Source organism: Sus scrofa, chromosome 1 (assembly GCF_054392235.1).
Source record: "Sus scrofa isolate SSC_HxYL_T2T_F1_AM1 chromosome 1, Sscrofa_HxYL_maternal_Yorkshire_Landrace_v2.0, whole genome shotgun sequence".
Classification (NCBI taxonomy): domain Eukaryota; kingdom Metazoa; phylum Chordata; class Mammalia; order Artiodactyla; family Suidae; genus Sus; species Sus scrofa.
This window is the reverse complement of record NC_139383.1, coordinates 32,008,801-32,023,533: the sequence shown is the minus strand read 5'-3', so window position 1 is coordinate 32,023,533 and position 14,733 is coordinate 32,008,801. Positions and strand designations below refer to the sequence as shown.

General features: G+C 36.6%; 1 protein-coding gene across 8 annotated transcripts in view; it reads right to left on the bottom strand.

The window, feature by feature from the left end:
* Nucleotides 1–4,020: 4,020 nt before the first annotated feature.
* The window catches only part of MED23 (mediator complex subunit 23), a 41,469-nt gene continuing 30,756 nt past the window's right edge, over nucleotides 4,021–14,733 (bottom strand). For 5 of the 8 annotated variants that reach the window (XM_021087979.2, XM_084956030.1, XM_021087970.2 and 2 more), the window contains 9 exons: nucleotides 14,385–14,555; nucleotides 13,756–13,972; nucleotides 11,634–11,870; nucleotides 10,288–10,453; nucleotides 9,659–9,731; nucleotides 8,588–8,802; nucleotides 7,827–7,947; nucleotides 6,989–7,120; nucleotides 4,021–5,152 (listed from right to left, as the gene is read on the bottom strand). In XM_021087979.2, coding sequence (XP_020943638.1) covers nucleotides 4,985–5,152; nucleotides 6,989–7,120; nucleotides 7,827–7,947; nucleotides 8,588–8,802; nucleotides 9,659–9,731; nucleotides 10,288–10,453; nucleotides 11,634–11,870; nucleotides 13,756–13,972; nucleotides 14,385–14,555 — 1,500 coding nt within the window. In that variant the 3' untranslated portion in view covers nucleotides 4,021–4,984. Of the gene's footprint in view, nucleotides 5,153–6,988; nucleotides 7,121–7,417; nucleotides 7,948–8,587; nucleotides 8,803–9,658; nucleotides 9,732–10,287; nucleotides 10,454–11,633; nucleotides 11,871–13,755; nucleotides 13,973–14,384; nucleotides 14,556–14,733 lie in introns of all 8 variants that reach the window. The other 3 variants (XR_014803348.1, XR_014803349.1, XR_014803350.1) reach the window with 1 other exon arrangement.

Sequence of the window (14,733 nt, the reverse complement as noted above, 5' to 3'; positions counted from 1 at the left end):
CTCAGAGTTCCCATTGCGGTAGACTTGAAACAATCTGACTAGTATCCATGAGGACACGGGTTCAATCCCTGGCCTTGCTCAGTGGATCAGTGATCCAATGTTGCTGTGAGCTATGGTGTAGGTTGCAGATGTGGATAAGATCCCACATTGCTGTGGCTGTGGTGTAGGCCAGCAGCTGTAGCTCCAACTCAACACTGAGCCTAGGAACTTACATATGCCGTGGGTAAGGTCCATAAAAGCAGAAAAAAAAAAAAATTATTTTCAAAAATAAGAAATTTAGATCCAACAACATATGAAAAAGATCATACACTACAACCAAGTGGGATCCATCCCAGGTTCATAAGGATGGTTCAACATATGCAAATCAATCAACGTCATATACCATATTAACAAAAGTCAAAACCATATGATCATCTCAATAGATGCAGAAAAAGCATTTGACAAAGTCTGACATCCATTCATGTTAGAAACTATTACCAAAGTGGGTATAGAGGGAACACACCTTAACATAATAAAAGCCATTTATGACAAACACACAGCCAATATAATACTCAATGGAGAAAAGCTGAAAGCCTTCCTGCTAAAATCTGGAGTAAGACAAGGATGCCCACTCTCACCAGTTTTATCCAACATAGTATTGGAAGTTCTAGCTATAGCAATAAAACAAATAAAAGAAATAAAATGTATCCAAATTGGAAGAAGTAAAATTGTCACTATATGCAGATGACATGATATTATATATAGAAAACCCTAATGACTCAACCCAAAAACTAGTTGAATTGATGAATGAATTCCACAAAGTAGCAGTATACAAGATTAACATGCAGAAATTGGCTAGATTTCTGTATACTAACAGTGCAATATTAGAAAAGGAATACAAAAATACATATCTTTTAAATTTGAACCCCCAAAATTTAATACCGGGGAATAAACCTGACCAAGGAGGTGAAAGACTTATATGCTGAGAACTATATAACATTAATCAAGGAAATCAAAGAAGATGTAAAGAAATGGAAAGATACTCCATGCTCCTGGGTTGGAAAAATTAATGTTGTAAAAATGGCCATACTACCCAAAGCAATCTACAGATTCAATGCAATCTCTATCAAATTACCCATGACATTTTTCACAGAACTAGAACAAACAATCCAAAAATTTACATGGAACAACAAAAGACCCAGAATTGCCAAAGTGATCCTGAGGAACAAAAACCCAGCAGGAGGCATAACTCTCCCAGACTTCAGGCAATATTACAAAGCCACAGTCATCAGGACAGTGTGGTACTGGTACCAAAACAGACAGACAGACCAGTGGAACAGAATAGAGAACCCAGAAATAAACCCAGACACCTATGGTCAGTTAATCTTTGACAAAGGAGGCAGGAATATAAAATGGGAAAAAAACAATCTTTTCAGCAAGTGGTGCTGGGAAAACAGGACAGCTGCATGTCAATCAATGAACTGGAACACACCCTCACACCATACACATAAGTAAACTCAAAATAGCTTAAAGACTTAAACAAGACACCATTAAACTCCTAGAAGAGAACATAGGCAAAACATTCTCTGACATCAACCTTACAAATATTTTCTTAGGTCAGTCGCCCAAGGCAACAGAAATAAAAGCAAAAATAAACCAATGGGACCTAATCAAACTGACAAGCTTTTGCATGGCAAAGGAAACCATTAAAAAAAAAAAAAAAAAAAAAAAAAAAAAGACAACCTTCGGAATGTGAGAAAATAGTTTCAAACAATGCAACTGACAAGGGCTTAATCCCTAAAATATACAAACAACTTACACAACTCAACAGCAAAAAAGCCAACAACCCAATTCAAAAATGGGCAAGAGACCTGACTAGACATTTCTCCAAAGAAGATATACAGATGGCCAATAAGCACATGAAGAAATGCTCATCATCAGTGATTATTAGAGAAGTGCAAGTCAAAACTACTGTGAGGGACCACCTCACATCAGTCAGAATGGCTGTCATTAATACGTCCACAAATAACAAATGCTGGAAAGGAATGTAGAGAACAGGGAATCCTCCTACACTGCTGGTGGGAATATAAATTGGTATTACCACTATGGAAAACAGCATGGAAGTACCTCAGAAAACTAAATATAGAACTACTGTATTACCCAGCAATCCCACTCTTGGAGCACATATCCAGACAAAACTTTCCTTGAAAAAGATACATGCACCCGTATGTTCACTGCAACACCATTTACAATAGCCAAGACATGGAAACAACCTAAATGTCCGTCGTCCACAGCTGAATGGATTAAGAAGATGTGGTGTATATACACAATGGAATACTACTCAGCCATAAAAAAGAACAAAATAATGCCATTTGCGGCAATACGGATGGAACTAGAGACTCTCGTACTAAGTGAAGGAAGTCTAAAGAGAAAGGCAAATACCATATGACATCACTTATATCTGGAATCTAACATATGGCACAAATAAACCCTTCCACAGAAAAGAAACTCATTGACTTGGAAAACAGACTTGTGGTCGCCAAGGGGGAGGGGGAGGGGGAGGGAGTGGGATGGACAAGGAGTCTGAGGTTAATAGATGCAAACTATGGCATTTGGAATGGATAAGCAATGAGATCCTGCTGTATAGCAGTAGGAACTATATCTAGTCACATATGATGGAGCATGATGGAGAATTGTGTGAGAAAAAGAATGTATATATGGGAGTTCCCATCGTGGCTCAGAAACAAATCTGACTAGCATCCATGAGGACACAGGTTCCATTCCTGGCCTCGCTCTGTGGGTTAAGGATCTGGCATTGCTGTGAGCTGTAGTGTAGGTTGCAGACGCAGCTCGGATCCTGCCTTGCTATGGCTGTGGCATAGTCCGGCAGTCACAGCTCCAATTTGACCCCTAGCCTGGGAACCTCCCTACACTGTGGGTGTGGCCCTAAAAAGACAAAAAAAAAAAAAAAAAAAGAAAAAGAATGTATATATGTATTTGTGACTGGGTCACTTTGCTGTAGAGTAGAAAATTAACAGAACAATGTAAACCAACTATAATGGTAAAAATAAAAATTAAAAAAATAGGATGTTATGGATATATATTTTTTCCTCAGCTGCTTTTTTATTTATTTATTTATTTTTTGTCTTTTTGTCTTTTCTAGGGCCGCTCCCGTGGCATATGGAGATTCCCAGGCTAGGGGTCTAATTGGAGCTGTAGCCGCCAGCCTACATCAGAGCCGCAGCAACTTGGGATCCGAGCCGCATCTGCAACCTACACCACAGCTCATGGCAATGTGGGATCCTTAACCTGCTGAGCAAGGCCAAGGATCAAACCTGCAACCTCATGGTTCCTAGTCGGATTCCTTAACCACTGTGCCACGACGGGAACTCCTCAGCTGCATTTTAAACACAAATAAAGCTTCTGTCTTCTACTAATATCTCTGATTATTAATAATCTCTTAAAAGCCTATTTGGGGAAAATCATGTTCCCATTTTTAAGCTGGAGAGGAAAAACTAAATTTTTTATAAAATTATTTGGAATGTGTATGTCCTTATACATTTTCATTTCCTTTTATTCTGTTTTTATGCAGTATTACAATTATTCCCACTCTAGGATCTGAAAACAATATATACCTTGCGGCAGCAAGAATATATTGCTGAGACTAGGTTAAGAGTAATACTTGAAATCATTTCTAGCATAAAATTTCTGGAGAATTTTAAGAATATTATTAGTTTGGAAAAATTCTTATATGATTATATAAATTTTAAGGTGTCCCTGCACAGCAATAAAAATTAAATAATTATGATAATATGAACCACCAAGATAAAGGTCTAGGAGGAATGTATGTGGAAATTAAAATTTGAAGTATAGTTGGTTAAACTTCACTAATTCTTTTTTTTTCTTAAAAAAATCAGTAACTCTTAACTCCTAGGTCAATGACGGTCACCAACTATAGTGTACAGCCTGTGGAAGTAGCTCAGTTCTCTGTCCTAACCCAGACAGTCCACTGCCTGGCACAGAGCAGACACTCATTCAAACTGGGTAATTAATCAGTTTATTCATTCAACAGGTTTTACAAATTATTTTTCAAATCTTTTACAATTTTAATGTCATTCCTCCCCCCAATTAACAGTCTCTCAAAATCTAATAAATTCTAAAGAACCAAAATGTACATGATATTTAAAAATATAAATACTTAAAAATTTTAAGATTATAAAAATTCAAAGAATCACATCATCTGCCAGATAAGAATGGCAATCTCAAAAAGCAATTAATTTTTAAAAGCAGAGATTGAATAATCATCACTTAAGCATCATTTCATTAAGTTTATGCATTCTAGCTTTGTTTTCTTACATGGCTTTCAACTCATTTCATACAGTAAGTTCAAGTCCACAGCAAAGGCAAAAACTTGCCAATATACTGTGATAGAAAAACTAGCTTATTTACTTGGGTATCTATGATAAAAAAAAAAAATAAGCCATTTTAAAAAGAGTATGAAAGTATTCTTGCTCCAGTAATGCAATGAATTCTAGAGTCTTTTACTTGACAATAATCTCTTATCCCAACGATATCCCAAAAGAGATGTATGTATAAAAGGATTTGTAATAACTATTTTATATGTGTGGTGACTTTAAAAAATGTATTTAAAGACTGAATAAGTCATTAATACTAAAAAACAAAACAAAACAAAAACAATGGCCAAAATAGGAAAGATGGAGAGTGCCTTGTACAAGTCACTTGGTAGGTACTTCCCTGTTCCCAGGTAGCTCTAATGCACTGTTATAGGTATGAACAGCGTGTAGCTTACTTGATCTCTTAGAGACAACATATATAGGGGGAAGGGAGTTGGAGTCAATAGATTCACCATTTGAATCAAAATAAAACAATCTGAACGTCACTGCTTTGACTACTCACTATGCAGCATGACCATGTTCAGATTTAATAATTCAAGTCCATTTTCAAAGACGGACGCCTTTCCACTTCACTGCAGCACACTCTGACTTCACTGAGTCACAGGTAGAGACACTGGCCCCTGACTGGACTGCGGTGCTGGAGACCCACTACTGATGGCTTGTGGAGGCACTGCAGCTGGCTCCATCTTGCTGATGTGAGTGATGAATCGAAGACGAAGTTTTAAAGCTGGTTTTAAATTACAGATAATCTTCTCTACCTAAAATGAAAACACATTAAAAAGATATTTTAACCAGAGAACTTCGACCTCCTACCTTTAAGGAAGCAATTTACCCAGATCATGAGACAATAAACTAGGGAGTGGAATGAGTGGATGAGAAATTTTATGTTTTAACAAAAGCAGATAAAACTACTTCTCTCTTACATGAGGAAAACATGTGCTGTCTCTTATATATATATATATATACATGCACATACACAAAGATATTCACATACCCAGCTAGCCAGTTATCCCACTGCCAAGAGCTAGTATAGTTCACACTGGGAATTCTACACATCCACAAGGGTGACCATCCTTTTAAAATGCCATCTTCACAGACGCATGAAGCATGATTCTATTTCAAAGTTCTTTGAATAACTAATGTTCACAATTTATCTATAAAGCTAACATTTTTTTTGGTTTTGATTAACAGTTGGAATTCAAACTAAATAATATTAGCTCTATTCTTACTTAAGATACCTTAAAGAAATACTTTAAAGAAAGCAGTTCCATGGCTTTCTTAATTTATTCATATGTTCATTTGATCAGCCCATTAATAAATCTCTCTCTCTTTTTTTTTTTTTTTTTTGGTCTTTTTAGGGCCACACCCACAGCATATGGAGGTTCCCAGGCTAGGGGTCAAACTGGAGCTGTAGCCACTGGCCTACACCACAGTAACAGCAATGCAAGATCCGAGCCACATCTGCGACCTACACCACAGCTCATGGCAACACCAGATCCTTAACACACTGAGCGAGGCCAGGGATCAAACCTGCATCCTCATTGATGCTAGTTGGGTTTGTTACCACTGGGCCAAGACAGGAACTCCGATTAAAAATTCTTCCTTCCTGTGTTCTGTATTGGGTCAAAGTTTCCTAGGCCCAGATAGAAGGGATATGCTAAACACAACACTTCTGTACTAGTCCCATCCAGTGCTCTTTGACAATCTTGCTGAGACATAAAGGAGTCAAGCTCCAAGAATGAATCCCGAAGACTAGGATTCACAGGTTTATGCGTATCAATTTACGTTCCTTTCTCATTTTAGAGAGAAATAACATTAAAGTATGGAGAGGAGATCACTTAACTTCACCTCCACCTACCCTCCCTCTACCCTTCTAAAAGAGCCAAGATTCTGCTTCCCACAGACAGGAACCTCAATTATGATCTAAGGAGGTCCTTTCCACTTTGAGACCACCTTACCAGGGGGTGGCTCTTTGTACATTGGGTCAGAACAGGCCTCCCTTTAACTTCACCAGAGTTTGTATGCCTTTTAAAGTGATGCAGAACAAATTTAATACTGATTCTAGATGGCAACCCCCCAAATAGTAATAAGGATACAATTAATTCCCTGGGACTTTTAAAATTCAAGTTAAGCAGCCTAGGTTCCCTCAAATACCTTTCATTAGTTATTCTCTTGACAGCTTTAGTCCTCTAGTTACACTGCAGTTTGTCTGATGTCCTGACAGTATCCTAATCACTGTGGGGAAAGCTAGGCCCTGCTTCACTCATAACGTAAAGCCTCTCTGATCTTTCCAGTAGCCATAATGTACTGTTTCTTCCTAATGAGTTTACTATTAATAAACCCCCCAGGTCTTTTTCGATGTTTTGTTGCAAATACCAAGGGGGGAAAGTGTGAGAAATTATAATAGGTATTTACTTTAATACTACATCCAGAATAATGTGCTCGTGTAACCTAAAAAGGTCCATTAGCCTTGTCCCCTTAAAAGAAAAAAAAAAAAATGCACCAAAAAACCCTACTCACTCAAACAACAAAGTCCAATGGTGTATGTTTAAGTTTTCTAAACTAAACATCATTTAAAAATAAAGTTAACTTACTTGCTCTTTCACACTGTCGCCAGTGAACATATACTTCATGTGATACAGGAAGTCACAGATAGGATCCATGTAGTTTAAGTGGGTGCTACACTGGTCTACATTCAGCAACATGTCATAAAAGGCCACACCAATCTATTTAACAAACAAGATAAAATGATTTAAATGGTCAAAAATGAGAGGACAGATAACATATTCGTTGAGGAACTGTCACTGTCATACAGACCTCTAAGCACATGAAGGACACTATATTGCTTGCATTTATAACGGAATCCAGAGAGCTACAGGGTGTCTGCTACACTAATAGGGCTTAAATGCAATTTCTTTTCCTAACGTAGTAATTTCGCTTCAAATTAAGAGGCAGACAATCCCTTTTCTAGAAACCATCTCTCTCTGGGATACCTGCAGTCTCAGGGAGCCTTTATACTGTACCTTCTTGGTTCCATTTGGTGGCTCATACTTGACGATTCTATTTCTGGCTCATTTTCTCTTCTCTACACTCTTCTTACAGGTGATCGACTTCAGCCATTCCCATGGTTTTAAAGAATCCCTCTGTCCCATGGTGCCTGTTCTCAAATGCACTTCTGCATCCTTAACTTTCTTCTCAGCCTTGATGATGGGTATTTCTCCTGCATCTCCAGTGCGTCACACCCCACACCAAACTCATTAGAGGCATACTAGGTTATAGGGATACTAAGTCCTTAAAAACTTCTCTAAGATCCTCCTAAACTGATTTTCCTACTAATGGTAATAATATGCAGTTTGAAAAACACTGGGTAAGAAACCTAAATATATCTTTTAGAATTTAATCCTATCACAGAAACCCCAGATTATATTTTACCTCTATCATACACCGAGTTCTCTCTTGCTGAAATCTTTGTAAAAATGGTCCCACAAGATGGTACACATAAAGCAACTGGAACTCAGTTTTCACTATAGGAAGAAGTACTTCAGTGAGAAATCTAAAATTTAAAGATAAAAATAAAAATTTCTTATGACCTGAAATCAGTTGAACTGTTTGAATTTTGTTAATACAGCCTATCTGAGTATTTGCAAAATTTATAATTTTGTAAAAGTTTCTTTTAATTTTGGTAAAATTTCTAGTTAAGCTCACATCTCTTACTGGCTCTTATTTTCATTTGATTACTGAAATAAATTATTTCATATTTAGGAGTTATTCCTAATAGTAAAATTACTGAATGTTAGTTATTTGAAATAAAGAGAATAACCAACCTAATACAAAGGACATTCTTGAGAAATGTGAACTTAGTTAATGCCAACTTTGCAGTAAAAAAAATAATCAGAAGATAGGCTATGGTCAGTTCAAAAGGCAACTTTGAGATATATTCTGGAAAAAAGCATGCATTTGACTAAAACCCCCCAAAATGGTAATGGAAAACTAGATACCAGGTTATTATACATATAAATTAATTCCCTTCAAATAATTTTGAAATAAAGTAGGCTTCTGATTACCTAGAAACTACTTAAGACTTTTACTGTGAAGTTTTTCTACTGAATGAGATATATACCTCAAGTGTAAATGAGATTAAAAAACAAAACCAAAATGAAGTCAACATGTCTTTAGGAAATAATAATACCTACTTGGGAATGAGAGAAAGTTGCCCGATGCTGGAATGGTGCCACACAGCATGTGCCAGAGCTAACGTGTAGCTACAGCTCATCTCAGAGTAAGACTGATGACAAGCAGTGAAATCAAAGAGGCGGAATGGATAGCCGACCCACTCTGTCTCAGAGGTCAAGCTGGGGCTGCTGATAACACTCACAATTCGATCATGAAGGACAATCCAATACGGTTCCTTGAAAACCAGAAGAAAGCCTGATGAAAGACAGCATTTCTCCAGTATTCTATCCCATATTCTTGACTCTACTGAAGCCTAAAATATAGCACTTTCTTATTCTTTAATGTTTTCTGCTTATCCAGCTTCACAATGAGTCAAATTAAGTCAGTGACAACCTGTGGAAAGGAGTCTGTGAGTTAGAGGGTTCCATACACACTATACAGTAAATTGACTTTACTTACATTTATGATACAGATAACACTGGTACACATTTAAAATTCATACATACATATATACACACACACACACATATAGGAGGTGTGTAAGGAATAAAGGTGTATAATCGAACAAGTTTGGCGAGCATGGGTTTAGACAATATTAATGGCATTCAAAGATACAGACAACTGTGTGGTGCTGACTAGACACATGGAGATCACCAAAGGGAGACTTTACATGAGCAAAGAAGTCATGGAAGGCTTCACTGAAAAAGCAAGTCCTGAGCCAGCAAAGAATGAGTAGGCTTTAGAGAAGATGACAGAGAAGTAAAGGGTTCTGGTATATTCTCTTACATGACAGAAGCATCTGAAACCTGTCTCAATGGGCATTAGCTGCAGGAGCAAAGGTTGTAGATACATAACATGTTAAAGGGTTGAAAGCAGATCAGATTTTAATGAGAAAAGTAAGTTGGATAGATAAGGTGGGACCAAAGGTGCTGAGACACATAAGCTGGGTGGATTTATTTAGATCTGATGCAAAAGGCAAACAAAATAGTCACTGTAGATTTCTGAAGTAATAATAATGAGAAAACTTTAAAAATAGGAAACACTTCATTAACTGAATGATGTCCTTACACAAATCACAAGGATTAACTCACTGGTAGGGCAGTGATGATCAATCCAATTGCATTCATCCATGCTGTGATGTTCTCTCGTGGCACTAGAGGCTGACTGTTAGAAGGGAAAAAGAATAAAAAAGTGAAATTATAAAGACATTTTATATGGTTGACAATGGATCTTACTTTGAGAACATAGTTTGGAGAATTATTTCAATAAAGCTACAATGACTTTTTATTGAGTAAAAATTTAATATAAACAAAAGCTAAATATAAATAAGGCTTTTTTTTTTTTTTGGTTTCCTTTAACAACGGTTACCAAAGACTATTTCACTTATTTATGCTTCTCTTCTTCAATCATTATCCCCTACATTATGGTGGTCTTTAAGAAGGGAATCTTCAAAGACTATCTTTAGTGAGAAGTTAACATTATTCCTAAATTAAATATCAAACAGCTAATTAAAGTAGAAGCGGGAACAAACCCAAGTCTTCTGACCCTGTTCAGGGTTCATTCTATTTCATTTATATCGCAAGAAAAGTCTAGAACTAAAAGGCAGTTGCTATATATTGTGCATTGGCCTTGGGACAACAGGTTAGTCTAAGAGTTCCAAATAAAATATCATTCTCTACAAATAAACAATGACTGTTACTGCATGAAACAGGATACACACCTTTTCAAGACAACATTTAGAAGAGCATTTCCAACATCTTGGCCAGAAACAGCCAAGGCCATGAGCTCCACACAAGTAACATGCAGCGCGTGGGCAGCGGGGTTGGGAAACTCATTGAATCTCCAGTCACAGTTTGGGAATGGACCAGGAGACTTGCCAGCCATGGGTGCAGATGATTAAGGCAATATAACTAGTGGATGATTTTGAGATTAAAGGCTCACATTTGTACAGTGCTCTACAGTTTTCAAAATGTTCACATGTAAACATTTCATTTGATTATCAATTTATCTGATATGAGCCTTCAAGAAGGGGTTTATCAGAGCGCTTTAGGCAAACAATGCAAACCCAGTACAAATTAGTTTGATATGACTGAAATGTATTGATAGCTCCTATATGATCAACCACAGGTATAAACGGTTGGTTTTATGTAAGTGGGCTCTTATATCTGTGACTTAAGAGCTACAGATGCAGCCAAGCTATCCCTAGGCTTTATCAACTTATTTCTTTTAGTACCTATAGGACAGTTAATAAGAAAATTTCTTTAGCCTAAGTAATTCTTTTACTTCAGGAAATAATTCCTTTGTGTAGTAAAATAAACCTAGTAAATAGTGGCATGGTGTACAATGTGCTATTAAATACAATGTGCTAATTACTTGAAATAAAAATATCAATATAGAATTTCTCACTAAAAAAAAGAAAAAGAAGTTTTATTACTATCTATTAATGCTTTAAAAAATTCAGGTTTTTATTTAAAGCAACAAAATTCTATGTTCTCTGGTGGTGAATAGATGCATGTACTACAAGACTTAGTACATTTATTTAGGAATAGGATATTTTTCTTTGAAATAAATCTCTTCTCTAAGGTCTTTTTTCTTTTTTTAGGGCTGCATCCACAGCATATGGAGGTTCCCAGGCTAGGGGTCTAATTGGACCCGTAGCGCTGGCCTACATCATAGCCACAACAACGCAAGATTCGAGCTGTGTCTATAACCTATACCATAGCTCACGGCAACACCGGATCCTTGACCCACTGAGCGAGGCCAGGGATCGAATCCTCCTCGTTCTCATGGCTAATGGTCAGATTCGTTTCCGCTGAGCCATGAAGGCGGAAATATAAATTTTTAAATATAAATTTTTTTAAATATAAATTTTAGTGGAGTAAATTTCTACCTACATGGCATGCTGCTACTAATTTAAGATTTCAAAACCTTTACAGAAGCAAAAATTAAAACATAAAACATTAAAAAACCTGAAGTCTTGGAACATATAAAAAGACAACATATGTTCACACATATCGACATACAGTTATTTCTGCAGAGACTGGAAAAGCACAATAAAAAGGATATTATCTACTAGTCTGCCAATCAATTTGCAATAGTAGGAGTCATCGGGGACCCAGGGATTGTCTTCTCGTGCGTTCATAGCACATTTCAGGTAAGTGTCACTTAGACACCAGCCCTGTGGTCGGTTATCCTTGAGCGACCCAATGATTGCATGGACAAGTTTTCGTTTGAGACTTTCACGATTTCTCAGGTGCATTTCATAATAGTGCAGAGTATTATACAAATAAGTTACTGGACGATCTGCCAAGAAGAAAAGAGGTCACTACAATGTTTACCTGGTTACTGACAACTGTGAAAAAATAACCTTCTATTTTTAAGATTACCAATAAATAGCTCAGAAGGTTATGAAAACTACTTCACATGTTGGCCAAGTGCATACAATGAATGTTTTTATCCTAGGACAAGGCAAAAGGCTTCTAACAATATACAGAGCTTATATTGAAGGATATTTATCACATTCTGAGGTCACAATTCCACTTCTGGAAATTTACTCTGCAAAAAATGTCATAAATGTAAGCAATGTCGCTGAAGCCCTGCTTATACCAGCAAAAGATCAAAACAGCCTAAAGAGTGAAAAACAGTGGACAGGTTAACTTAATTACCGCATATAAGAAGCAGCTTTGTATGTACTGATACAAATTTATCAACCCCAATACATTAGAAAGGTTAGAAAGGTTAAAAAAAAAAAAAGGTGCAGAACAATGTGTAGTATTACATATTTGTGGGAAAAAGACTACCAACCTCACAATATTTATGGTACGATACACAAGAAAGTGGTAACAGAAATTGCTTATAGAGAAAGAAACTGCTGAACTAGAGCACAGGCTTGGGACTAACTACTTTACACTTCATTATGTGCATATATTATCCGATCCAAAAGAAAAGTATTTTTATTTTTAAAATTTTTTTTCTTTTTAGGGCTGTACCCACAGCATACGGAAATTCACAGGCTAGGGGTCACATTGGAGCTGTAGATGCAGGCCTACACCACAGCAACGCTGGATCGTTAACCCACTGAGCAAGGCCAAGGATTGAACCTGCATCCTCATGGATGCTATTCAGATTTGTTTCCGCTGAGCCACGAAAGGAACTCCAGAGAAGTGTTTTTAAAAGACTGCTCCCTTGAACTTCATACTTACTCTACAGTGCTAAAACATAATTCAGATTTGTTTTGGAGGAAGACTTCTTACACCAAGGATTAAGAAGAACTACCCCCCAAATAAACACTCTGTCCCCATAGTGGCTACTCCAAGACTTCCACACTCTGTCACTGATTTCACTATTCTCCAGTTATCAAGCTTAAAACATCATAGAGCTGTCTTTGCTTTCTTTTGATATTCCCCCCATAACTGGTCAATCAAGCCCAATTCTTACTTCCTTGACTATCTGTCCCTTCTTTCTCATTCAAGGCCATCATACTTGTTTAGATGCTAATACAACTGAATGTCTTGTTATAAGTCTTTAAAATGACTTCCTCCTTCCAAGTTGTCCATATTGGAATTACAACTGACTAGATTTATCTTTCTAAAATAATACTATGACATGACTTAACTCAGTAACTTCTAGTTAATGCTTGATTATCTTTAGGTTATAAAATCAGAACTTCTGAGCCTGGCATTTACGGTGATCTGCCATCAGGTACAATTTAGCCCAACGAGACGACTGTTTTCAAAATGCCTTGTTTTTAACATCTCCATGATTCTTCCAAAAGATTTTTTCTGCCTAGTATGTTCTCTTCTCCTTCCTATTTATATAAATCCCATACATCATAGTTCAAACCCTAACCATCCAAGAAGCCCACTAAGATCTATTTAGTTCACAGTAACACCAGTCTGTTCTGAACTTATTTTTTTTCCTTCTGTACTGATTTGGAAATTAATCACACAATATATACAACAAGGCTTCTCTTGCATATTACTTTTTTTTTTTTTTTGCTCTGATCTGTTGATATTTTTATGTCATTTATTTTACATTTCATGGCATCATCACACATACCTCCTCTCAAAACACTTATATTAAAATTATTAAAATAAAACCTTTAGAATCACCATTATCCATTTGGTCATGACCAGCCTACTTTTGTCTATAGGGCTATTAGATGGAATTAAAATTTGAAAAAGCTCACCATGAAATTTATACAAGCCTCCCAGGTGATCTAGTAGAGTCTCCAATGATTTGGATACTGGGAGCAATTCTAAAAATCTGTGGATTACTATATCAAATACTGGAAGGAAGCGGAGACACACATTTCCAAAATAGATGGGCAGGTAGGGAGACTGGATCGGCACAGGAGGATCAACCTGCTCTGCCAGGCCCTCAAAATAGAGCTTCTCCGGATATTTCTGTGGAAATGAGGAAATGGTAAATGTTGAGGCATGTTTTTTTTTTTTTTCTCCTTAAAGGAGCTAAACTTGTCGTTTTTCACAGAATCTGAAACTGTTTGCTGCTACAATAAAATGAAACTTAAGAGTCCTTTTATCCAACAAAAAATCTCTACTGTTTCAAAGATACATTTACATACATAATTCTTTTCATTTTTTAAGTACTCATGTCTACTAAAACTATAGTTTTAATTTATTCTGAACATTACAGATAGCCTCTAGAACCTTGAGAAAGTTAAGAGAGCTAATTCACTTCTATACGGACCAGAGAGAAAACAGTAGAGCTGCAGAGAAAACAGCCAGGTCAATTAGCCAAATACCTACAAGAATGGCTTTAAAAAGGATTAACTGAAGCACTAACTTGAATTAGTACCTTGTGATAATTCATGTGCTTGGTGTGCCAGTCATTCTGTAGCCAGTGCTCTGGGGAATTTTCCTTCACAAAGTCACTTACTCGATTTCTAAAATCATTTGGTTTGAGCAACAGCAACTGAATTATGAAATAACAAACCTGGGCTTCATTCCCTTCATGACTACGCATGGCCTTTGAAGAAGAACAGAAAAATTATATGAAAATGCCTACCTGTACAAAAGCATGCCTTTGAAGAGTCTAAATCTGAATACAGTAAAATTTCACCAATATTAGAATTTCATTATACGTCTAGTCTACCCAAAACAACTGTTCAACATTCCCCAAACATATATGACCCCTTCTTGCCTAT